At 49.9% G+C, this 23,452-nt stretch overlaps 8 protein-coding genes across 9 annotated transcripts; 4 read left to right on the top strand and 4 right to left on the bottom strand.

The window, feature by feature from the left end:
- Window positions 1-53: 53 nt before the first annotated feature.
- J3458_019358 (uncharacterized protein) lies at window positions 54-2,950 on the bottom strand. Of its 2 annotated transcripts, XM_066121486.1 has the most exons (9): window positions 2,554-2,920; window positions 2,473-2,493; window positions 2,369-2,417; window positions 2,243-2,318; window positions 1,904-2,192; window positions 1,730-1,850; window positions 1,332-1,675; window positions 1,153-1,275; window positions 54-1,063 (listed from the first exon to the last, which is right to left on the bottom strand). In XM_066121486.1, exons 1-9 carry the CDS (start codon window positions 2,653-2,655, stop codon window positions 497-499), a joined length of 1,692 nt encoding a protein of 563 aa, XP_065973512.1. In that variant the 5' UTR covers window positions 2,656-2,920; the 3' UTR covers window positions 54-496. The 2 variants fall into 2 exon arrangements, with proteins under 2 accessions (XP_065973512.1, XP_065973511.1); XM_066121485.1 differs by having other exon boundaries at window positions 1,904-1,938; window positions 2,002-2,493; window positions 2,554-2,950.
- A 2,434-nt stretch (window positions 2,951-5,384) lies between these two features.
- Window positions 5,385-6,929, top strand: J3458_019359 (uncharacterized protein; the record flags this gene model as incomplete). The annotated part of the gene is made up of 6 exons (XM_066121487.1): window positions 5,385-5,546; window positions 5,646-5,699; window positions 5,749-5,814; window positions 5,867-6,079; window positions 6,168-6,318; window positions 6,376-6,929. The coding sequence occupies 6 exons, from the start codon at window positions 5,385-5,387 to the stop codon at window positions 6,927-6,929; spliced, it is 1,200 nt and encodes a 399-aa protein (XP_065973513.1).
- A 463-nt stretch (window positions 6,930-7,392) lies between these two features.
- Window positions 7,393-8,853, top strand: J3458_019360 (uncharacterized protein; the record flags this gene model as incomplete). Its single annotated transcript, XM_007813601.2, has 1 exon — window positions 7,393-8,853. The coding sequence occupies one exon, from the start codon at window positions 7,393-7,395 to the stop codon at window positions 8,851-8,853; it is 1,461 nt and encodes a 486-aa protein (XP_007811792.2).
- An 863-nt stretch (window positions 8,854-9,716) lies between these two features.
- On the bottom strand, window positions 9,717-11,928 carry J3458_019361 (uncharacterized protein; the record flags this gene model as incomplete). Its single annotated transcript, XM_007813602.2, has 4 exons — window positions 9,717-10,140; window positions 10,199-10,675; window positions 10,728-11,730; window positions 11,788-11,928. 4 exons carry the CDS (start codon window positions 11,926-11,928, stop codon window positions 9,758-9,760), a joined length of 2,004 nt encoding a protein of 667 aa, XP_007811793.2. The 3' UTR covers window positions 9,717-9,757.
- Window positions 11,929-12,340: 412 nt separating this feature from the next.
- Window positions 12,341-15,303, top strand: J3458_019362 (uncharacterized protein). Its single transcript, XM_007813603.2, has 3 exons — window positions 12,341-12,768; window positions 12,833-13,806; window positions 13,862-15,303. Exons 1-3 carry the CDS (start codon window positions 12,447-12,449, stop codon window positions 15,065-15,067), a joined length of 2,502 nt encoding a protein of 833 aa, XP_007811794.2. The 5' UTR covers window positions 12,341-12,446; the 3' UTR covers window positions 15,068-15,303.
- A 75-nt stretch (window positions 15,304-15,378) lies between these two features.
- J3458_019363 (uncharacterized protein) lies at window positions 15,379-16,539 on the bottom strand (the record flags this gene model as incomplete). The annotated part of the gene is made up of 3 exons (XM_066121488.1): window positions 16,248-16,539; window positions 15,714-16,195; window positions 15,379-15,652 (listed from the first exon to the last, which is right to left on the bottom strand). The coding sequence occupies exons 1-3, from the start codon at window positions 16,470-16,472 to the stop codon at window positions 15,379-15,381; spliced, it is 981 nt and encodes a 326-aa protein (XP_065973514.1). The 5' UTR covers window positions 16,473-16,539.
- A 374-nt stretch (window positions 16,540-16,913) lies between these two features.
- J3458_019364 (uncharacterized protein) lies at window positions 16,914-18,005 on the top strand (the record flags this gene model as incomplete). The annotated part of the gene is made up of 1 exon (XM_007813605.1): window positions 16,914-18,005. The coding sequence occupies one exon, from the start codon at window positions 16,914-16,916 to the stop codon at window positions 18,003-18,005; it is 1,092 nt and encodes a 363-aa protein (XP_007811796.1).
- A 3,056-nt stretch (window positions 18,006-21,061) lies between these two features.
- On the bottom strand, window positions 21,062-22,995 carry J3458_019365 (uncharacterized protein; the record flags this gene model as incomplete). Its single annotated transcript, XM_066121489.1, has 5 exons — window positions 21,062-21,732; window positions 21,789-21,972; window positions 22,035-22,210; window positions 22,266-22,539; window positions 22,609-22,995. The coding sequence occupies 5 exons, from the start codon at window positions 22,993-22,995 to the stop codon at window positions 21,209-21,211; spliced, it is 1,545 nt and encodes a 514-aa protein (XP_065973515.1). The 3' UTR covers window positions 21,062-21,208.
- Between the last annotated feature and the right edge of the window lie 457 nt (window positions 22,996-23,452).

Raw genomic sequence — 23,452 nt, forward strand, 5'->3', positions numbered from 1 at the left:
AACCAATCCAGCCTTCTTTCGCGATTTCCCATACAAAATTTGGACCAATAGAAACTTATTTGTCAAGCCTGCACCAAACCCTCATTATTCGGAAAACTTATGGATTAATGTAGAGTCAGCCTTCGGCTGAAATATAACACATTTTAAAGGCCATTTTCCCATTGTTCTACAGTAGATATGTAGCCGCCAAGAATGTAGCGCCGATGATGTAAGGGAAAAAGGCAGCTGGGCAGCTTGTAAAGGGAAACTGCTGGATATTTCACCAGGTAAAGGTGATGCTGGCATTTACTGTCGCAGTGTTAGATGCAATGGTAGAAATGCCGATAGTTGAAGTGAAGTGGTTGTAATATAGAGGGCGACAATGATTCCGGGAGAAGTAATGATCGAGGATGGCAATGCCTGTGTAAAACACTTCCATGTTGAAGATGTACATCTCATGATTACTTGAAATCTAATCAGTGGATGTCGGCAAGCCTTCACAGTAAACACAGTTCTACTATTTCGGATTCATATGACCCTCAGTCAAACTCTGCTGGCTGCCTGGAGTCTTTGCATCTAGCGTTTGTTGAATTCGCTCGCTGGGTAGCCACCGCTCAGCCGGAATAAACCACCACGAAAGCAAAGCAAAGATGGTGACAATGCCCATAATGACTGGCGCATAGTTGAATGTAGCGGCCGACACAGGGAACGCATACGGCGAGTAAAGCACAGCTACCACCCATCCGTTCCATAGAATAGAAATGGCCTGGAAGGGTTTGCTAAGGCGCCCTAGACTCCAAGCAGCTCTGGGGAAATTGTTGGGGGTGAGAAACAGGCGGCCAATACAAATAAGCCCGTACGCTGCCGCAGACGGCACGCCGGCGGCGGAGACCAGAGACGTAAATGCTACCGAGGACGGCAGTATTGTGCAAGTGATGATGGCCGCCACGGCCCAAACGACTATGACGGCGTTGCGTGGCTGCCCGTCAACTACCTGGGATACCCAGGATGAGAATGGCAACACACCATCGCGGGCAACGGCGAACACGAGTCGTGACGCGGCGAGGACTGCAATGGCAGTGTTCTAGAGTAGCTTGTTAGATTTACAGTGCCTCGCATCTTGGTATTGATATTTTGGTATTTCCAAATAGGCACTGCCGTGGTTCAACTTACAAACCAAAGGGCAATAATGCAGATTATGTTCATGAAGATGTGCCCGCCGTCACCGAGAATGGCCGCATACAATGGCACAAACGGTTGTGCGCCGCCGAAGCTAAAAAACACGTCCGATGACGGCTTACTACTCGTTAGAAAGTGCTACCTAACTCCTAGATGTGTAAATGAGAACTCACCACGCAGAATAGGAACAGGATGACAACCACAAAACCGCCAAATCCGCTGACAACTGTGCTCCAGAAGATTCCCCGGGCTGCTGAAATGCTTGCATTCCGAGTCTCTTCAGCAACGTGACCGGATGCGTCAAAGCCGATTAAGACACCAGCAGTAGCTAGGTAAGACAGACACCAATTCCATCCTGCTGGAGCCCCTGTTCCATTGTATGTGGTCATAAACGCGTCGTGTGCAGAACGGAAGCCATAGGTTTTGGAGGCGGCAATGGGAAGCCAGATCATGTTCAATACGAAGTCTAATATGACGGAAGATGTGGACAGATAAAAGATCCACTTGAAATATCGCGCTGTGACTGTCAGTATATAAACATAGTTCTCGAGCAGGACGTGAAATGACTGACGAGGCAAGAGGTTCCAAATTGCGGCCAAGGCGAGCAGGATCTCGGTCGCCACCCACTGCACAGCTCGGAATTTGACGCTTGAGGCGTCTGAGGGGAAGTCGAGATTGAAGACTACGATTTCCTGTTTGTGTATTAGTACGTATGCTGGAAGAAAGGGGTCGGCTGGAGACCTACTGAGAGCATGTAGTTGACGGCCGATTGGGTGTTGCCTGCAGACATGTCAGAACCGCGCCATCTTTCCAAACGATATAAATCGTCTGGGAATAACGAACTTGCACAGAAAGTAGTCCAGGCCGTAGTACTCCACCACGCGACAATGAAGCCGAACAGACGTCCAAAGCGTGGACCGCCAGCCTCTGCTGCCCACAGATAGATGGAGCCGGCCAAGGGAAGCGACGAGCATATTTCCGCAATTACAGCTGCGGTGATGAAAGTAAATACGCACGTCACTATGAAACTTGTCCTGTTTTTCCCGTTAGAAACGTTTTAGTTTGAGGGCGCTGGTGGCTGTACCAGTAGGCGAGGTTGCCGCCGGCTGCAATGCCAGTGGCAAATGTGACTCGAACACCACCGATGAAGTATAGGGCCGCTGCATTTGTTAGTCGACTATTTTGACTTCAAAAAGTGTAGCTCGCGCACCAAAAGTAGTCGAAAAGTTATGGAAAAGGTTCAGTGTCCGATGCAAGACCTAGAAAAAGTAAGATTCTGTTCGCAGAAGTGAACAAAAGCAGTCGTCACCATACGGGTTTGTAACCAAGGCTCTCCTGATAAGACCGTTAATAAATCATCTCAATGGCTATGAGTTACTTGGTGATTTGACATACCAGTATCCGTGAGTCTGCCGTCGTTTCCTGCTCAGGGTCGGATGAGTTATTAACGGTGCCTGTATGCGCAGCATCTCGCGCTCCATTCCCCTCGGCAGCCATTTCCTCTCCAGCGCCTAGTTAAAGACTAGAAAATGGTTGAGCGTTGATCTCTTAGTTTAAAAAGAAATTGCAGGAGTCCCAAAGAGTAATCTTCATAATAGGGTGTTGAGCGTTGAAGCTCAGCCGTTCAATGCCACAGTTCTGGAGCCCAGCAACCTGAGTCAAGCCGTGCAATATGTCCGCGTGCCAGCTGCATAAAATGAAGTAGCTCAAGGAATTTGAGTCATAAAGTCGTCACCAATCTGGCAGAAACTGTCTATGATGGTTTATAATATATAGCAGGACTTTTCGGAAGCAAGGTGTTGACGATTGATGAGATAAAATATCACAAAGTTATTGACGAGCGGGTCTAGAAACGGATCACGTTATTGGGTGGACCATAATCTTAGCAAATCTAAATTCCTGTCTGTATTATCTCAGTATGACCGCCTTCCCTACTAGGCTAAGAAGCGCTTACCAAGCCTATCGTAAGCACGGCTGACTCGAATTAGATCAGCCCACCAGACTCTTAACCCAACTCTTTTCTGCTTGCTGTTCATGATACTTTTAACAATACAACCTGAAGGGATAAGTAGCTGAGGGTGCTGCCAGATGCTTTCCCCATACGCTAGCTGGGGGCAGCTCATATATGTAACCCGGTCGACGAATCTTGAAAAGAACGCATGCTGGCGGCACAAATGATGATGTCTAACGCAGTCGATATAGCTCAATACATAGTTTAGATGTGTAATAAGACACCGACCGGTACCAATATATACACCGCAATACGATCTCCATATGGATGAGGTCCTCCGCCTTTGGCAGATTTGTAACAAGATGGCCGCTACTAAAGGTGGTTTAAATTGAAATCGGCGGGCGGCCTATCGGCTAGCTCGACTATGAGCTCGTAGCAGGGCTGTTGTGATTGATGAGCCGGGCGATCGGTGAGGTAGCTTCGAGACGAAGACGGGCTTGATTGAGGCTGTTGGATTTGAACAACCTTCCGGCGGACTTCATTGGAGTGGTTGAATTTAACGAGCCCCATCGCGCAGCCACCTTGGAAGCTGCCATTATTGTACTTCCTTATGACTCTGATCGCGAATTTGGAACTGCTGTATCTGCTGCTCTTGCCACACGGAGGTCACGATGTATGGAAGGCACGGGCAACCCCTTGAATCTGACGATAGTTACACAAGGGCTTGAGTCCTAGTTAAGGCCTCAGGCTTCCAGCCTCGCTTGCTCACCGCTGCCTTGTATGAATAAGGGGCATTTAACCCCAAAGGCCTAGATGGAAGCCAAGGACTTTTAATACCAAAGCGAATTATTAGCTGAATCGAATATTGTTACAAGCCCTTATAACTAAGCCCTGGTCGCAGCTCTTCACGCAACTGTTGACGAACTCGACCACATTGAACAGTCTTAGGTTAAAAGAAGTCTTATCAGCTGTATATGAGCTTTCAGCTTGCTTTACCCTCGGAAAAGTAACAGCTGTGAGAGGTTATCGGGGTGATTATCGGTTTTGACCATTGAACCATGTAGCAAAAGATCCAGCAGTAGCGGCTCTTGGCCGATAAAACTTTATATTCAGCTTCTACATGTGCCCTCGGCGCTACCTTTTCCCTCTGTGGCCCTGAAAAGGTGAAAAAGACGAGTGGAAGCAACCTCCACCATCGGGTCTCCTCTGCGTTTGGGACTATACTAGGTATGAGCTGTCCCGGTTTTAAAATTATGTTTTAACCAGTATTTATGATTTTAAGTACGAGAATCCATGGACTACCTTCACAAAAGGCATCATGATGTAAAGGAGACTGAGATACTATATTTAGATAGCCAGTTCCGGAGCAAAATTTTATCCCCGCCAAACATCAACCGTGAATAAATAGAACAAACGAGAAGTGCATGTGCAGTCTACTCGTTGGTCGCGGCAGTTGGCCTGAAGGGAGGTGTCAGGAGTGTGAAGGACAAAGAGAGATACCAACCTTGAATGCCGGATGTTCCTCCACTCATGGTAGTACAACAGAAGCTATGATACTGCTGGGAGGTCTGAGCTTAGTTTCGAATTTTTGCATTCCAGAATTGTTTGTCTGGAGAATTTGTGAAAATTTCCCCAGATAATTGCCTTTTGCCGCTTAAAAGCTAGATATGGTCTCTTTGTATGGAGTATGAGCTTGCAAGCTCGTATAAAGAATAAGCTTCCGAGTCTAATGCAACCCAAATACTGACTGTAATAGTTATAATAGAATAGAATAAAGGTAAGTAAAAAGAACATGTCACCCAAGGCAAGAAAATTAGAGATTGTGTCAGATCATGGTCTCGAGCACTTACCACATTGTGTGGTACCTCGTCGCATTCCGCATTCAGACACGTAAAGGCCGACAGTTGACCCGTGAGCCAGTCATGAAACGTTTTACTCCAGAATCCTGACAGTTATATATCTGGTTCTATTCCCAAAAGTTGGCTAGCCTGCAGTTCAAAATACTTATTTCCACCGAAAAAGACTTGGTTAAAGCATTGCTCATCGTTACATTGATCGGCTGAGAAGAGATGTACCTCTGCTCAGGAGGGGGTATGATGCAGAAACGGAAGGGGAACTTGCAGTACGTAACCATGTAACTGAGAAGTTGTCCCGCTTTGTGCGGACTGGAAATGATTCTCATGCCCGTTGATACTGCGAGCTGACGCTGTCTGCAAGTATCGCCATCATTCAGGGAATCGGAGAGGATCCCAAAGGCTGGGATACAGGGGAGATCATGACGTGGGTGAAAGAGTCTATGGGAAAGCGTGACGAAGTCCCCGAGATAACAAAATTCGCAAACACCTTGGATCTCCAGGCAGGGATCTCATCCAAGAGTATCCGAAAGGCTGCTGTTCAGCTCCTACAGAGAATGAAGAAGGAACTGGAGCAATCAACGGTGAACACGCAAAGCATTTCTCAGCCGGCTTACCATGCCCGAATCGCTGGTCGCAGACCACGAGCCTTGAACTACAACTAACCTGAATCTGGTTCCTAGGCTCCATCATTAGTCCTCATAGGTTATGACCTTGGAGGGTTGGTAGTTAAGCAAGTATGATGGCCTCTTAGGCTCCCCGCGGCCAACATGAGCTGATATATAGCAGGCCATCTTGATTGCCATGAGCAATGAAAAATACTTGTCCGTTGCAAAGAATACATCCCACTTGGTAAGCTTCGCAATAAAGGATCTATGCTCTTCTCACTGACGCCTCCATCCAGGTATTCATTGGCACTCCTCACCGATCTACCGAATTCGAGTCGTGGGAGAGTATAACCAAAACGGTTATGCTGCAGGGAAAAAGTCAGGACGCCTGCACATTTTCCGAAGACTTTGAGCAGTCAGCTCAGACGTTGATGGACCTGAGCAAGAGCTTTCAAGTCGTGGCCAAGATATACTATATCGTTAGTTTTTATGAGAATGTCGATGAGGCGGTGCGTTGGAACCCCGTCCCGCTTCCCCCTTCTCATTTGAACCAACTCACATCCTTCAAATACATATCGGCTAACATGAAAGCCGTAGGCGTTTTGCAAGCAAACATCAACGATGGGAATTCCCGAGGAAATTTCTAGGCCGATAGACGACCACCGTATTGTCCGTCATGGGCTTCAAGAGAACGAGAAAAGGGGTAAATCTACAAAATTCCTCACAGGAATAACGCGGAGGGAGGAATGTTCGTGATTATGGCCAGTCTACTCATAGAGCTTGTCGCTAACCAACCCGTTTTCAGCTCTCAGATCTCTATATCGGAACTGCCTCATACACTTATCGATCTCCATGGCTGACTCAGAAGATTGTCTCGGCGGGGATGCCCAACTCTTTGCGTCCACTCCGGAGGAATTCAAATGGATTCTCGACAATGCCGCATACAAGGACTGGATTGGGCCGTCTTGCAGCCCTTTGTGGCTATATGGGCGAGCCAATTCAGACCTCGCCGCCTCGGTGAGCGTCTTGGAAAGGGAGGCGCGTGAGAAATTTCCAGATGCCAACATCATTAAATATTCCTTCGATGCCCGCGACGACCGATGTCGATCGACGTACAAAATGTTTGCTTCTTTGAGCTACCAACTGCTGATTCTTCAACCATGCCTCTTCAAACATGTTGAGCTTCTCTACAAGGAGATTGAGGATAAGACGTACTGTGTGTCACCGTCCTGGAGAATCGAACCTTTATGGGCCTTTTTCCGCTCGTTGCTCTCCTGCCCACATAAAGACCATGGCGTGACCTTTTGCTTTGTCAACATGATACGAGTGCGACCCTTCCAGCAGCGGCTTTTTGAATGACCTGCTATTATTGGCGGACTCGGAAACCCCAGCCAGCAATTTCAGGCTCGCAGTCACCAGCCATAAGACTCCCGATCTTGACGCCAAGTTGTCTGCACGTGCGATCAAGATTATCCAGGAGAGAGATCAAGACTCTGATAAAAAGAAGAATGAACTGGAGAGAGTGATTGCTCGTGAGACTTCTTTGTTGTTTGCAGCCAGACCGGAACTGGGCAAGTTTGACAGCATTATAAAGGAGAAACTGAGAGCCGCTGGTGACGCTTTTAACATTTCACTCATTACAACATGGCTACAGGTACGCCAGCCTCAGTTGTCTTACGCAGAGCTGGAGACAGAGCTGAGCTCTCTACCTCTCACCACATTTGGGATATATCAACACTTTATTGACGGGATACCCGTAGAACGACGATTGTGGTCGGGGAAGATACTCTCTTGGATGGTTCATGCGTTTCGGCCATTGAGCATGACCGAGCTTGCCTTCGCCTTGGCTCTTCAAGACGACGTCGTCTCCGTCTCTGAACTGCGGAGAAAGTTGCCCCAGGATCTCGCATCAGATATCCAACATGTATTTGGCAACTTAATCAAGATCCAACACGACAACGTCTTGTTTGTTCATAGCAGCTTTCGGGAGTTCCTCCTCCAAGATCGGCACGGTCCTCAAGAGAGCACTTGGATGTTCGAGCTCGATGACCATGCGAAATTCGCCGAGTCGTGCCTCCGCTACCTCTCTTTGGTGACTTCGCAAACAGAGAACTCGAAGCCTATTTTCGACGACAGCAATTTCGACACGTTTCCCGAGGGGAATGAGTACGATTTTCTCAACTATGCCGTCCAGTACTGGTCCAAGCACTACAACTTGGCGAAACATGATCTCTTCCCAAGCCTTCACGAAAAGGCGTGCGCATTCTTGGAGGAGCCCAGGCCTATTCGAATGTGGTCACAGCTACACTTTGACGGCTTTGGATGGTCAGAGATGGCCTCCGAACCGCTCCACCTTGCGATCTTACTCGGCTGTAGTGATATTGTCCGCACGCTGCTCAAGAAGCGGACGTGGGAAGCCGATATCCTCTCTGAGGCGCTTGTATTTGCCGTGGATAATAAAGACGAGACAATCATTGATTCCCTCTGGGAAGCTGGTGCCGAGAATGAGACCATTTTGTGCCTCGCTGCCCTGTCCGGGCGAGGTCGGGTGCTGACCAAAATGCTGGAAATGGAGGGTGAAGACTCACTTGATTTTTCTCCATTGCACATGGCATCTGAATCTGGCTATCATGAATTGGTTAAAGAACTGCTCAATGCAAATCACGAACCAGACTCCATATTTCTCGGAAAGGCTCCTCTTCATCTCGCCAGCGAGTTTGGCCATGTCGACGTCATCGAGGCGCTTCTTGTCGGAAAGGAGAAGGCTGATGAGGACGGGAATACGAAGACAGACACCAATCCAGGCCGCGGCGCGAATGTCGAAATATTAGACAAATACCGTCGGACGCCTCTCATCGAGGCCATCAGATGTCAGCAACCTGGCGCAGTCAAAAAACTTCTTGACCGGGGTGCTAAGCTTGACGCTGTAGATGGAGAAAACAATCGAGCGTTGCACCATGCCGCCGAGTCTGGCCGCGAGGACATTTTCGGCATAATTCTAAGTTACTACGAGAAGCTCCAGGGGGATGATGGCTGCTTTAGGATACTCCAAGACGCAATGGAGGCACAAAACAACCAAGGTTCCACGCCGTTGCACTTGGCCGCACGCGAGGGCCACATCGAGGTGGTGCGGCAGCTCCTCGAAAAGCTGAAAGCTAGAGAAGAAACATTGGTCATGATGGGGGTTAAAGCCGGGAATACGCCCATTCAGCTTGCGGTCAAGGGAGGTCATGCCGATGTGCTAGAAACCCTCATTAAATGGCAAAGGGACGCAAGATGTTAGGAACCAGCGTACCATCATGAGGCTAAAGTCGGAACCATGAATGATCTGCAAAGCCCTCCTAGATGCCGGTGACAAGGTAGACTCGGTAACGAAGGAGGAGATACGCCTCTCTCGTGTGCAATGAATAGAGATGTGGTTGATGTCGTTGAACTCTTTCTTAAAAGCCCGAAACTGGACATGAGTTCATCACTACAGACCCCGGATGGATACTGAGATGGGCGGGACAAGGTACGAGCACTATCGAGAGGTTTTTCTTCCCATTTACAGGGTTTTCCTGCTCGGTTCATAGGTGTAGGTTCTGCTAAAGGAGCTATGAGTAACTGGCATAAATAAAAGACTCAATAACGCAACTGACTTGCACGACGGCCTTTTTTGGGATTACGAAGAACCAAGGCCTTGTCCAGGATAGTGAGTAACGAAGATAGATGGGAGCTTAGAGGATACAGGTGAGCACTTTTATGGTTCAGTTCTTCCTTCCGGCATTTGGTGACTGAATCTGGGGTACCCCGGACGTGGAAATCTTCCGGAGGCGGCTGAGAGCAAGATCCGGGGACCGAGTCGGGGCCCCGGATCCTGTCAATATTTCGGATATGCATCCGAAACGAAATATTGATTGACATGGCTGTAAATGAGAGCCGTTATTGGCGTGACTGTGCATACCAGCCTACACCCTGTCCTCCCGGAGAACCGCTTCGATCGTATCCATGGAGGCTGCGTTCACGGGCTTTATGCCCAATCAGCTTTTGAGCCGCAGAACTCCGTACTTTTACATTCATATCTACACTTAGCAAACCGCCTGCCTCCGAGGATGCGAAGTATTTGAATCGCCATGGTGGTGAAACTCATTGTTGTGTACATACACAGACAAGGCTTTTGAATTGTTACAGGAGGAGTAAAGGAGAACTTAAATGCTAATTAAACAACCATGGAAATAACCCTCTACCAGTTTAGAACCCATAAGAGGCGCTAGCATGCCAACATAGCCGTCAGGTCTAATTACTGCAATGGTTCCCTCATCCTTGGATACGCCAAACACCTTGTACGCGTCCTCATTCTTCGCCAATCCATACGTCCGCATCTCGGCAAATGTCTTGACACTTGGAGGTAGATCTACCCACTCGAATCGCTCAGTCAATGGATGAAGTATTACGAGGTTGATGGCGCCTGTCGGGAACTTTTGGATAGTATCGATGGACGATAGTATGGCTGATTGAGAAGCGCCGAATTTGTCAAGGAGGTCGTTGCTTGCAAGCAAGAGGACATGGTAGCGGCCCGTTGATGGCATTTCTATAAGAAAAGTCAGCTCATGTCTATCCGTGGTTGAGTGGAAACTGTAAAAGCAAACCATCTTGTAGGTGTCGAGTGTTGGCATCGGCATATCGCTTCACCTGGACATCGAGTAGCCGCCTGCCGGGCGTCAACGCGCCAGAAAGCGACTCGGCTGGGGTCAACTCCCTGGAGGTGTCGGCAGGTGCTCTTACAAGCCTATTGGGTTTGTAATGAAGACCGCAACCGCTGGTGAAGCCGTTTCCTTCATTGAAAACACGGAGAAACTCCTCGTGCGTCAGGCCTGCTGCTTCAGCATCTGCAGAGCCAATCTGGCCGGAAAACATGTGAGAAAACTGCGTATCGAACTCGATGAGCTGACGAGCGACATCCACACGCTCCTCTTCAAAGGTTTCTAGAACAGGATCCGCTGCTCCAGAAGGGACACAAGGGGTCAGCCCGTGGAGGCTGTGGGCAAGCTTCCATGCCAGGTTGTAAGAGTCCATCATGGACACGTTCATGCCCTGTCCAGCTTTGGGGCTGTGAGTGTGGCAAGCTTTTTCAAATCAGCAGTCATCAAAAAAAGAAAGCATGCAGGAAAAACTCACCATCCCCCACGATAAACACTCTGTCCACGCCATCATTGGCCCTGGCAGTGAACTTGGGCGTCATACGCTGGCCGATCTGATATGCAGCCCACCAGTCTGGCGCTGTACCTTCTTTTATCTTAATCTTGTATGGTGCAAAAACTGCCTGCGCCTGCTCAAAGATGTACTCCAAGGTGACGGCGCCACGCCTCTTCTTGTCCGCTGATTTCTTGTCCGTTTCACCGTCCCGATCCTGGGCAACCTCACCAGATACCTGAACGTACAGGCGAGTAAGGTACTCACCAGTCGCGATTCGCTCTCTAGGAATCACCATGACCGAGCCTGCGTCTGAGTGAACCGCACACCGTTTGCGAATATCGGGAAAGTCGGTGTCTACAACAAAGTCGCACACCCCCCAGATGTGATCAGTTGTCTCGCCCTGGAGTTGGAGACCCATACACTTTCGCACAAGTGAGCGGGCGCCGTCTGCTCCCACGAGGTACTTTGTTCGAACGGTGCCCTGTTCTGTCGTCCCATCCGGGAGGTCGTATTCATACTTGACCAGGATGGGAAAGTCGGGGTGGCTGTCATCGAATGTGTACTCGAGGAAGCGATGCGACCTTCGAATTGTGTTTTTGGGCGCATAAAGATGGAGATTCTCCTGAAGGATGCGTTCGATGCGGCCTTGGTGAATGGTGACTTCAAAAGGGAAGCGCGCAGGCACGCTGACATCGGGGACGAAGCTGGTTCTCTCGATGCCTTTACCGACCTGCGCGCCACTGCCGTTTGTTTGCGCGACTGATTTCGCCGGGTTCCAAAATGCCACCTCCTCCATATGACAGCCCTCGCTGATTATTTCTTCGGCTATCCCAAGGCTCTGGAGCACCTCCAATGTTCGGGGCTGCAGTCCGTCCGCCTGGCCCGCCTTCAGTGTCCCCGGTTTGGAGTCCAGGCAGAGGAGTGAAGAGTCTGTGATGCCATACCTGGCTAGTAACAAGGTCAGGAAAAGACCGCTTGGCCCGGCCTAGTATCAGGTTGTAAGTAGGCAGTGCGACCGTCTTGTCGAAATGATATTGCTTACACCTATGACTACCACCTCATGATTCCCCGCGGAGCTTGCCGTGTCATCGCGCCCGTGAGAAAGCCTTGGTAGCGGAGGAGCGCGCGACGGCAAGATTCTGAGATCTCTTGCGGCGTTTGAAGTTTCCTGGAAGACGGGCATTCTGCGAACGGGATGTGGTTTTTGTCACCGCAGACTCGACGCCGCTTGGCAATGGAAGCCAGGCCGATGATCGGAGTCGCGGTTATCTTAAGTAAAGGGAGGTAAAAGAAACTCGGTAAGAAGGATACACTTAAAAAGGGAGTCTGCTCCTGTGCTTTCCACTCGTTCTCGCAGGAACTTCCGGCTTCCGGCCGGGATATTTGACGACTTATCCGGCCGGAAGCTGGGGCCCCGGATGAAACGCCACCCAACGTTGCCCAGGCCCCAAAGTGTCTTCAGCGGCTGTTGCATCGGTAATGGTTCCCCTAGCTCCCTTTGGATGCGGGGGGGAATTACAAATTGCTCCATAAGTATGGAGTAACTTACCAGGTAAGTGAGTGGGCGCATCTCCAGCTTGGAGGCAAACGAGGACCGAAAATTTCCGTCCACCTCGCGACCCTAGCTTGTTAATCGGGGTTCAACCACAGGTGACGGAATGCCGTCAAGATCTGTTTCCCGTTGCACAAACACGCCCAGGAATGGCCGAGCCAAACCCGTCTTTGCCCAGCCGGCGCAACCTACCGCGCGCATCGCACGCGTGTCAGCGATGCCGTGCCAAGAAGGCAAAGTGTGACCAGAGACAGCCGTGCGCGAACTGCATCAAGCACCTTGAAGAGTGCACGTATGGACTCCGAAGACGAAATGATCGGACTAGAAATAGCCGTGTCCCTGGCTCGGATCGACGGGGCGCGGGAAGTCCGCAACGCCGTTTGCCAACCGTCCCGTCTACTCGAGATGGCAGAGATGAGCTGTCGAGGGGGTGCCCGACCTTGGAACACTCTCAAGGATCAGACCGTGTAGGTAAGTTCAATTCTTCCCTCTCACCAAAGTACCTGCACGAAATTCTGCTAACATTCGGCCAAAGCCTTTGCGCAACCACCTCTACCGTCGGATAATGCTGATGTAGTAGGAGATGTCAACCAGCACACTCACGGAACTGAGTTCTACGGCACGTCCTCTAACTTTGTGCTTCTCAATCAATTCTTTGCGTATGCTCAGGAGCATCTTCCTCCTGGGCATCCAAACTCCGGCAGCCTCAAAGAAACGTCCTATCTATCTCCTGCCAGCGGCAGGGCCAGCGAGCCGTCCTCCTTTCGGGATCAGAGTAGCCCGTGGGCATCTGGAGGGATTGTTTCGGGACCTGGTCTTACTGCTCCGTCACCGGTTTCCATTGTCAATCTTCTTTCAAACGAAGAAGCACTAGAGCCGCTGTCGAGGCCAAAAACACCTCCACGTGTAACTGAAAACCAACAAGGCGTTTCCGTGGATGCTCCTCCTGCTCTGGGCCGCATAAGAAATGAAAGTCATACGGAATTCATGCACCGTGACGGCCACACGTCAACTCCCAAAAATAGTGCCAGTGGAGAGAGCACTAGCAATCTTCATTCGTCTGCTCACGCTGCCTCCAAGGGAAATCCCGTCCCTGATAGTCCTCTGCAGGCTGCCAGGAAAGGGCTAGAACGAGAATACGTCCGTGTATACATGAGCAACTTGCATCATCTTCATCCCATGCTTGATCCCATTGCGTTTACAGCAAGATGCGAGGAGGTAATATGGGGCGTACACACGCCGCTTGAAAGGAACAAGCATCTTAGGCATTTCTTCGCCCTGTACAACATCGTGGTAGCGGTTGGGGCGCTCATTGCTGACCCTGGCATAACCCAGAATTTTGAGCCAGATGTCAGCTCGTGTGTGAAGCAGCCAGCACAATGTGAAGACTCGAGCTCAGCACTTTCCAGCCAGGCGCTGTCGAGGAAATATTTCCGAAAGTCCAGGGCTTTGCTCGGAGATGTCTTTGAAGTTTGCTCACTGGAGAGCGCCCAAACCCTTCTTCTAATGGTGAGTCACTCTCCAGCCATGGTCTTCTGAGCCTGCCATGTTAACCTCTACGAAGTCGCTGTACTGTCAAAACTCTCTCAAGCCGCATGCGTGCTATATGTACTGTGGGCACGCTGTCCGAACTGCACTTGCCATTGGAATAGCAAGAGAATCCATGTCGAGTTCCATCGAAGATCACAAAGCCGCGCGACGCACCTGGTGGTGCATCTACTCTCACGAAATAGACATGAGCTGCAGCGCAGGTCGCCGTGACAGTCTTGGAAAGCCTCGAAACTACCAAATTAGTCTGCCACGTATCAGAGACCAGGTATCCACCGTCTCCCACAAATCTGAGCTGGAGAACTGTAGCGTTGCAATGATTAACGAAATGGTTTACTTCGCTGCAATCTTGAGGCGCATCTCGAAAGAACTGTACTACGACTCAAAGGGCCTCACTTTGCTGCAAAAGTCTGCGGTTGCAAAGGAGCTTGATGCTCTTCTTGATGACTGGAAGGATCGGCTACCCGAGTACCTTGATTTCAGCCGGGTATCTTTCCGTGAAGCAGAATGGGCGGCAAAGCAGAAGCTCGTTCTATACTTGAGGTATCTGAACGCTAGGATTGTCTTGCATCGACTATTCCTGGAGGCACCTATGAGCAGAACGCGAGCACAGTTGTCAGGACACGTCGACTCTTGTCTAGATGCGGCCCGAGACACAATCAGAGTCATGTACGATGCGTACACCAATCGACACTACTTTCGGACGTGGTGGTACAACTCCACGTATACCTTGTATGCTGGGATGATCGTCCTGTACGTTGTTATGCTTGGCCATACTGCTGTGTCTAGTAACGAACTCCTCGACGACGTCATCAAAGCCCAGGATATTCTCCAATCCATGGAGGAAGCTATTGTAGCTCGACGAAGTGCGAATTTGATAAGAGAAGGCTTGGAGGTGGCGCGAGCATGTGTTCAGAGCCAGCGGGATCAATCTGCCCGGCCCGAAGCGACGAACCATGGGCATGAATTTGGCGAATCTCAGGGCCAGTTAGGCGTAGACGATATGCCAAACCAAGCTGGAAACAGTTTGTCAAGGACGTTGTTCTCCCATGCTGTCCCTGGGCAGGATCCTGCCCTATTGGCGTCTATTATAGATCCAAACTTGCTGCAAGATTTCACAGCAGCAGATAAGGATGTGTCGGACCAAGGGTTTGCGACATTTCCATCTGATAGCTTGTATGGAGATGGGCTAGACGTTCATCTAATATCGATGATGGTGTGAAGGCTGTTGGTGATGCCTAGGTCGAGTGGGATAGGGGCTGTTTGCTGAGAATATGTACTAAATAAATGGTTTGGATTGTATCACACAGATGTTACACGGGGGCTACGATCACGCGACCTAGGGTACAAGGTTCTCACTAACTTCTTGTATACATAGACCTCTTTAGTCATCCAGGCCTTGAAGGGAACCAAGAGCATTGATACCAAAGACGTTATCAGATGAAATGAGCCATTGACCCCAAGCCCTCTACTAAGACCTTTTACAAATTGCCAAAAACTGGTTTAGTATTTACCTAAACGATGTGAATGGTTCTAATCTACATGGGGAACAGGAAGGTCATCAATGAATCTGAATGTACGCCCCAAACTTGCCATGGCTTCTTCCGCCTTCTGTCTGCGCAGTGCAGCCGCAGCCTCATCCTTGACCAGGACAAAGTCATAGGTAATCAAAGCAGAACCTAGTTTGACATCGTATTTCTTCGCTAGTTCTTCATCCTCAAGCTTCTTCAACTGTACTACGAGCGAGTCCTTGACGCCAAAAACGGCATCGGTAGATTCATAAGGGTCATCCTTGAGATACAGCGCGCTGCAGATGCATGTCAGTGGATGCTCAATGAAGCTGCTTGTGAGACTGTGCATGGACTTACGTGATTAGAGGATCGTACCCATCCTTCTTGAACATGAAGTGCATGTGACTTGGCCGGTACGGGTGGCGATTCAGCACCTTGAGGAGCTTCCCTACCGGCCCATCGTGCGGAATGGGGTACGGCACCGGGACGATGGCCTTGAACCAAAATTTGCCCATGTCATCGCTCGTCAACACGGCCCTGCCATCCGGTCCGCCCCTGTCCGTGTACTGCACGTCGTAGAACCCCTTCGAGTCGGTCTCCCACACATCAATTTCGGCACCTGAGATTGGGTTTCCGTCGGTGTCTTTCAAGGTACATAAGACAAGGAGGGGCTCGCCGTCTGGATCATGCGATATGAGGCTTCCGGCATTGGCGTGCTCTGCCTCGTGAGTGTGGAAGGGCCCCAGGACGGTGCCCTCAGTGCTGCCCTTCGGTTTGGGATGATCGATTGAATCCACGAGAAGAGACAGGCCCAAGACGTCTGATAGTAGAATGAATTCCTGGGGGGAAAGATAAGCTTTGAGCGTCATTATGGATCCATAGACTTCATACCTGTCTGACGTCGGATGAAATCTGACCAACTTGCGTTAGGAAGAGGATGGCTGTCATCCATTCGTCTGTAGTGAGTCTTGTTTCTCTCGCAAGCTCGTGCAGATGCGCGACCGTTCGCTCCAGGATATATTTCAACCGCAGATTGCCGCACTGCGAGTTGATGGCGTGGACATTTTCAGTAACGTTGTCGATTGTAAGATCCTTCAAGCTGACAGGAGCGGCCATGGTGCGAAATGTGCGTGCTTGAAATGGATGGGATACAGAAAGTAGGTTACTGCGGTGGGAATATTACTCTCAATTGACGACGCGCTTCTCCAACCGACATTCGAGGGGCGGGCTTTGATCGGCTTCAAGAGGACTGCGCGCCGGCACCCGGGATGTGTCCTGCTTTTAATCATTCAAGTTGTTATTGGCTATACCAAGACGCTTGGCATCTGCCGGGCCCGGCATCTCCGGAAAACCCCGCCTCATCCGGAACGAGCTTCCAACTTCCGATCCGGACTCCCCATGGGGCTCCGCATCGCGCATGATGCGCTGATATACTGATTGGATACTCATAGCCGGCGCCGGACGCAGCCGTCAAGTCCTCACACCTTTGATTCGACTTCCCATTTGCACTCGACAAGAGCATTGTTGTTCTAAATCTCGTCGGAATTCGCAAACAAGATGAAGGAATTCGAATACAATGTCCTTGCAAGCCGAGTCATTTTTGGCTCCGGCTCCGTCAAGAAGCTCCCAGCTGAGATGGAACGTCTCCATGTTTCTCGACCACTTCTCCTCTCTACGCCCGGGAAGAGCAACTTCACAAATCAGCTGTCTGACATCATCCAAGCCGCCTCCATTCCCATGGCCGGCACTTTCCCCCACGCAAAAGCACACACGCCGACCTCTGTAACCGAAGAAGCAACCGCCTTTCTCGACTCAGTCGCCGCCGACTGCGTAGTCTCAATTGGCGGCGGCTCAGTGATCGGCCTGGGTAAAGCCGTCTCCATTCGCACAGGAGTACCTCATATCAGCATACCCACGACGTACTCAGGCTCGGAAATGACGCCCATCCTCGGCGAAACGCATAATGGCAACAAGACCACGCGATCGGATCCCAAAATTCTACCCGCAGTCGTCATATACGACGCAGACTTTACAATGACGCTGCCGCCCGCAATCTGCAGTACTTCTGGAATCAACGCGATTGCCCATGCCATAGAGGCGCTCTATGCAAAGAATGCCAACCCCATCACTTCCATGCTTGCGCTTGAGGGCATAAAGGCACTGGCAGAGGCGTTGCCGCAGATTGTTCACAACCCAGGGTCCAAAGCTCCAAGAGAGGAGGCTCTCTACGGCGCTTGGCTTTGCGGTACTGTCCTGGGGAGCTCATCTATGGGACTTCATCATAAGCTCTGCCATGTGCTCGGGGGGTCGTTTGCACTTTCCCATGCAGAGACACACACCATCGTGCTGCCGCATGCGTTGTCTTATAATGCACCTGCCATCCCCGAGCAGATGGCCAAGTTGGCCTCTGTCTTTCCTGGAAGCAATGGAGACGCTCTACACGGTCTGGAGCTGTTACTCCAAGAATTGAGGGTGCCACGGGCACTGAAGGACTTGGGAATGGAGGAGGGCGATGTTGATAAAGCGACCGAAATTGCTACGGGTAATCAATACCCGAACCCGCGTCCATTGGAGAAGGAGTGGATTCACGAACTGCTTCGACGAGCTTGGGCTGGAGAAACTGCAAAGGCAGATTTATGCAATAAATGAATTCCAGAATAGCTGTAGCGAGATGATTATGAAGATAGGTGGGGTCTGGAGAGACTGAATGTATATTTGTCGAGTCTTGAGCATCTCTTAGAGTTCTGGCTGCTCACGCGCATTACTCTAGTAGTCAGTGTCTTTAAGAAACTCTCAATAAAATTGCTCCACCCTGTATGTGTCGTGGAATTGTGTACTCTTTGTTATGCTTGCTATGCATTGACTCCAAGCAGAGGTCCCGGAAAGCCCAATGTCTGGCGATAGCCAGCACATCATGGAGATTGCTGCCGGCTGTGCCGAAGGATCTGAGCCTATTGCATTTCACATATGATACAATTCTGTTTGCACAATATTCAAGGTGCTTTTATTTCCAAGAGCCGTTGATGTTGATGAAGGCAGGTGTGGTCATGAATGGCGGAAAACAACCTTTCTGGGACAGTCATCCCTTCCCTACAAATTAGATGTAAGCAATGCCTTCGAAGTAGGTCTAGACTAGGAATGCAAAAATTGGATTCCTTAAATACACAAGTCCGAAATGACATTATTAGTCTGGGCAGTATTCCCTACTTTATCACAATTCTTCCGGAGAAATCTGGTCTTATGCTTCTCAGCGTCTACTGCATCAGGCCCCATGCCTACCTGAAGCTGAACGAGGTCTCCGGCTGAAGTTCCATCATAGGCACTGGTGTGCGATTTTATAGTTATAAAGCTCGAGAGAAGCTTACTAAGACAATGATGTTGACTCTAAACACATCTTTTTAACCAGTGCTTCTGGTACACCAATAGTCTCCGCGTCGGCGTCAAGTATTTGCCAGTGTGTCGAGCCCCGGCAAAAGATTTGCCGTTCTGAGTAGCAACAGCCACGTGGTGTTGAAAATATCATTATTTAAAATTTGATTTCAAGTTTCCTCTTATTCGTCTGGTAGCAGGCTGGTGAAAAGGCTTGATTGCGATGCTAAGCTAGTGATGCTCGTGTCAGACGAGGCGACGTATTTCATTGGTTCCCAATATTTCTGTATCAGAGGCAAACAAGTCTTGACCCCCGAACCCCATGCCAACCAAAAATTATGGACGGGCAATCTAGTTTCATGGCTGGCGCGACGGGACGGACATGCCGGTATACATCGTCATCGTGGATGGCTTGGCAGGCCAGCCACAACATATAGTCCGATGCAAATATCCCCCTTGCCCAACTCCTTTGTCACTTCATAGTGAATTGAACTGGCTACAGCAATGCTAGTTGCAATTTCCGGGAGTAGGTGCGGCGGTTAGTGTGACAAGGCTCAGTGAGGGCTTAGAGCAATAGCTCAGTTTATCTAATAACAGTCTTTGGTATCAAGGGTCCTTGGTTCTCTCAAGGCATGGATAGACTAAGAAGCTCTATAAATACAAGAAGCCGCTGAGGGCCTTTTTCCCTAGGTCCCGTGATCGTAGCCCTCGTGTAACCGTGTGACAATTAGATCGGCGTGGTAATCCAGGAGTGCGGCGCCGGGTTCAGAACGATTCGACCAAAGGGCGTACCGGACGGCGGAAATAGCGAAGAGAAGGAAATCTGAATCCAAGCCATAGTATAATCATGCGGACTTGAACGCTAGATACACTTGCTGCGCCTCACGCTACGTGGAGTGATAACTTTGCGACGACCACGTATCCTGCAATTCAATGTGATGAAAGGTTTTTAATAACAAATGGGTGTTCTTGGGGCAACTGCGGCTGAGTTGATACAGCCGTCAATCATCTCCGTTGGCTATTGCTTACATTGGGCATACAAGCGACTTGGGAATCACGGTGGACGCCGTAGAACACACTCTGGGCCATTGACTGCGCAGTGTCTTCGACATACCATAATCTCTGGATCAACTTTACACCATTTCCATAAAGGAGGGAGAATGCTGTGCGTGTTCTTACCATCAAGTTACGAAGGGCAAACAAGCCCCTGAGCCGGGCGGACTGGAACCGGATGCTCGGGCTCGGTGTTAATCAGCCGCACCGAGGCTTAGGCTTAGTTCCATGGAAACATCCCTGTGATTTCCCCAACTTGGAGGTCTGCTGACTCTTTTGCATCGATTGTTTGAGTTGTGATAAGTCACTTTGAGCGACGGACAATTGGCGGAAGCAGAGGCGCGAAGAGTCTCTGGGAATCGCCCGATCAACAGCCAAAAAATAAGCATGACTGCTAGTCAGACTACATATAATGTGCTGACAGGGGCTTTCCGCCCTATTCCCAACACATATTTACACGTAGACACGTCAGCACGCTTATGGCTCAGCCTTCCCCCCAGCCAATAGTATTTTGCGTCATTGCGGCATTGCCTGCGGGCTTTTGTCTTTTTGGATCCTTTTACGGGATTAGACCATGCCAACCGAGTCATACGAGTCTGTCAGCTCGGAGCCATGAGGCCACACTCGGAAACAAAGCACGGCCCGTTCGCAGTATTTAATCTCTAGTCTGGGACCTCTGTATGTCTCAAGCTATCATCCATAAAAGCATCTTGTTTAGTGTTTTATTGATCTCGAAGCCGGTATATCCAGCAAAAATCACCATCAAATTATCATAACATCCTTGAATATGAAGACTTCGGCAACAATCTTGGCGCTCGTTCTGAGTTCAGTCGTGGCTGCTCAAGGCTGGGATCCAAGGTGCCCGACGGGGGGAATCTCCGACTGCAGAGCGGAAAGCTGCTTAGAAAAGGGGTGTCAATCTGGCCAGACGTGCTGCCCAAAGCCGTGTGGAGGTAGCTGGGTAAGTGTGAGCCTACTATGTGCAATTTCAAGTCTCAATGATACTAATGGATTAGTGTGTCAAATTGTAAAGACGGGATTCTAAAGACGCATGCTGTATTTGATTTCAATTTTTGTAAATTCTCAGCTGCAATAGAGGGGTTGGGATGCCCAATTCAAGACGCTTGGCCGTAGATCTTTCGGCTGACTCGTGATCCTTCCGAGGCAGCCACAATAAAACACACTGGATTTCTTGCAGAAAATTGACAACCTGTACATTCACATACATTTTGCGTCTTCAGATTTGAAGGGGGAGTCGATGCTTGGGGCATTCTCTCAACGAAGCCATATCTATGTGCATGTTTAAGGCGACAAAATCTCATCCCCTAGTTCCCTGATCTTAGTGCTACTGAGTGATGTATTTCTTTCATGCTTCCTGACAATCTATACGGCTCCCAAGAATAAGAACTACTCCCCTCTTCCGTACTTACTCAAGTTGCTTCCTTCCATAAGTCCCAGTCCAATATGCTTTCCGAAAGTGTCTCCGGATCTGGCATCTGTTGTATTATAGAGAAGAAATTGTCAGCCGAGATGCCAATGCTATTGAGCAAATCCATGTTGCTCGACGTATCGTGGCCAAGATCTTGCAGGGAGACATCGGGTTCTGGCATGCCTGCGCCTAAATTATGATCTCCAACGGACAGTCTAGCCTCGTTTCCAGTGTCAGCACCCCACGACTCCATCAGCTCGCTCTCCAAATGGGACAATGTCAGGGTCTGGTGGCCCTGTCTCCTTCCTTGAACCGCCAGCTCGGCACACAGGGTTTCCAAATATTTAAGCTCAGCCGTCCTCGCCCTTGCTATGCGGTTGCCTCTAGAGACCAACTCATGAAGAATCTGACGAGCCATATGTCGGCAATGCTGATAGTCCACCACGTGGGGGAAGACGGCGCTGGCCATGGTCAGGTGAAGGGCGGCTCCAAAGGCAAATTCAACATCATACGGTAAAAATACCTCTGGAATCTCGTGTCAGAAATTTGAGCGGACTGCTGCCTGCACACTAGATACATACCCAGCAAGCTGTATTCTTTGGACAGAATCTGAAGTGTTTTGGCGGCTGATTTGATGCCAGCAGAAATGACAGTCGCCGTTTGGGCCAAAAAGCTATCCCAGTTCTCATCGTCGGGATGGCCCAGTAACTCTGACCGCTCCTTTAGAGCTGCAAGAAGCGGCGGACGGGTCGCAAATATGACACACTACGTTAAAATATAAGCAGGGTGTGGTAATGAGAGGGGGTATACTATCGATGAGGTCGAACCTGATGGTACAACATGGTTAAATAATGCGTCTCTCTAGGCATGGCTCCTGGTGAATTGTCAAACTTCAGACGTATGATTCTTTCTATTTCCTGTGCATGATGCGCCAGGGTATGCAGGATAGATCGAGTCTGCTCCAGGAATGAAGTCAGAGCGGTTCGGGTGGGCAAATAGACCGCTATGTCCCGAATGTTAGCCCAAGAGACAGGAAATAACGGATGTCATAGCCTTACTAGTGACGATGATGGACATTAGGTGAGAAAGATTGACCTGGAGACTACGTGCACTGTCACTTTGCGAGCCTACATTGGGCGGATTAACAGGTGTGGTTATGTCACCGTCTTGAACCGACATGGGCAACCCGAGCGACGAAGAGAAGTGACGATCCATAATGTACAATGTCCACCAGAGGTCCCGACAATACGTCACTTTCTCCGCACCAAGTTCTTCTTGGGGAAGCTGTGTATGGAGGCCCTCCATTTGGGCGATGCGTATCGCATTGCTGAGCTGATAAGACGGGAGACCGTTAGAAACAGTGTTTCCTGAGTCGCCATAACACAAGGGGGTGTGACCTACATAGCAATGAGCCGACTCCCTGTCATCGATACAGAAGAGGTACAGGCCCGTCATGGCCAAAATTTCGATCCCCAGCATGCTCTCTTTCCACATACAACCAGGGCCTGGCATGAGGGCCATAGCCCTTGAAAAGAATTGGGCACCCGGTGGTTGCTGAGCCGTCGTGTGAGATGTGGGAAAAGCGGTGCCGAAGGCTAACACAAGGAGAAATTTAATAAACCACACGCGGTAATGTGACACATTTTGTACCGCGTTTGCATAAAAGTCCCTGATCTCGCTCTCGAACTCTTCTTCATCAAACAGTCGATAGGTCTGCCCGAGATGGAATTTCACGGTGGTAAAGAGATACAGCGCATGATTTAGCGATGGAAGACCCGAGATGTTCATTTCTGAGGACGAAAAAGACGGCCATGGGAACTCGTACACCTCTGTTTCGAGCACGTTTTGCGGAAGGGAAGGGCTTCCGGGCCGTAGCTTCTCACCCAATGTCAGCATCAGACGCACGGTAAAGGACCATGTTGACCAGGGAGAGAGCCAGACTACCAAAGCCAAAGTCGAATCAGTTACGGTCCAAAGATGTAGGCGGTTTTTTGGTGCTGACTTACTCCATTGTCTCCTGTTTCTTTGGAAATTTGGAATTGTCCTTGAAGGTATAACAAAAGGATCTGTGCGCAACCGAAACTCTGGCTCACTCGGTGGCTCGCTTTGTGGTTGTATCGCGACATCGGGGCATTCCTCGGCCTGCAGACTGCTCTGGTCACCCGACATCGACATGGAAGACGTAAGATGCCTGCAACTATCAGTTGGGCAGTAATTTGGGGTGAGGATGTCACTATCCGGGCCG

Source organism: Metarhizium acridum (assembly GCF_019434415.1).
Source record: "Metarhizium acridum strain ARSEF 324 chromosome Unknown scaffold_564, whole genome shotgun sequence".
Taxonomy (NCBI): Eukaryota; Fungi; Ascomycota; class Sordariomycetes; order Hypocreales; family Clavicipitaceae; genus Metarhizium; species Metarhizium acridum.

Excerpts from the sequence above, each read along its gene's own strand:
- J3458_019358 (XM_066121486.1), bottom strand. The coding sequence starts at position 2,655 with ATGGCTGCCGAGGGGAATGGAGCGCGAGATGCTGCGCATACAGGCACC. Across the intron at positions 2,418-2,472 it reads AGAGCCTTGGTTACAAACCC|GTCTTGCATCGGACACTGAA; the intron begins GTATGGTGACGA and ends TACTTTTTCTAG. Across the intron at positions 1,276-1,331 it reads TCCTGTTCCTATTCTGCGTG|CCGTCATCGGACGTGTTTTT; the intron begins GTGAGTTCTCAT and ends ACGAGTAGTAAG.
- J3458_019362 (XM_007813603.2), top strand. The coding sequence starts at position 12,447 with ATGGCCGAGCCAAACCCGTCTTTGCCCAGCCGGCGCAACCTACCGCGC. Across the intron at positions 12,769-12,832 it reads TCAAGGATCAGACCGTGTAG|CCTTTGCGCAACCACCTCTA; the intron begins GTAAGTTCAATT and ends ATTCGGCCAAAG. Across the intron at positions 13,807-13,861 it reads CCCAAACCCTTCTTCTAATG|TCGCTGTACTGTCAAAACTC; the intron begins GTGAGTCACTCT and ends ACCTCTACGAAG.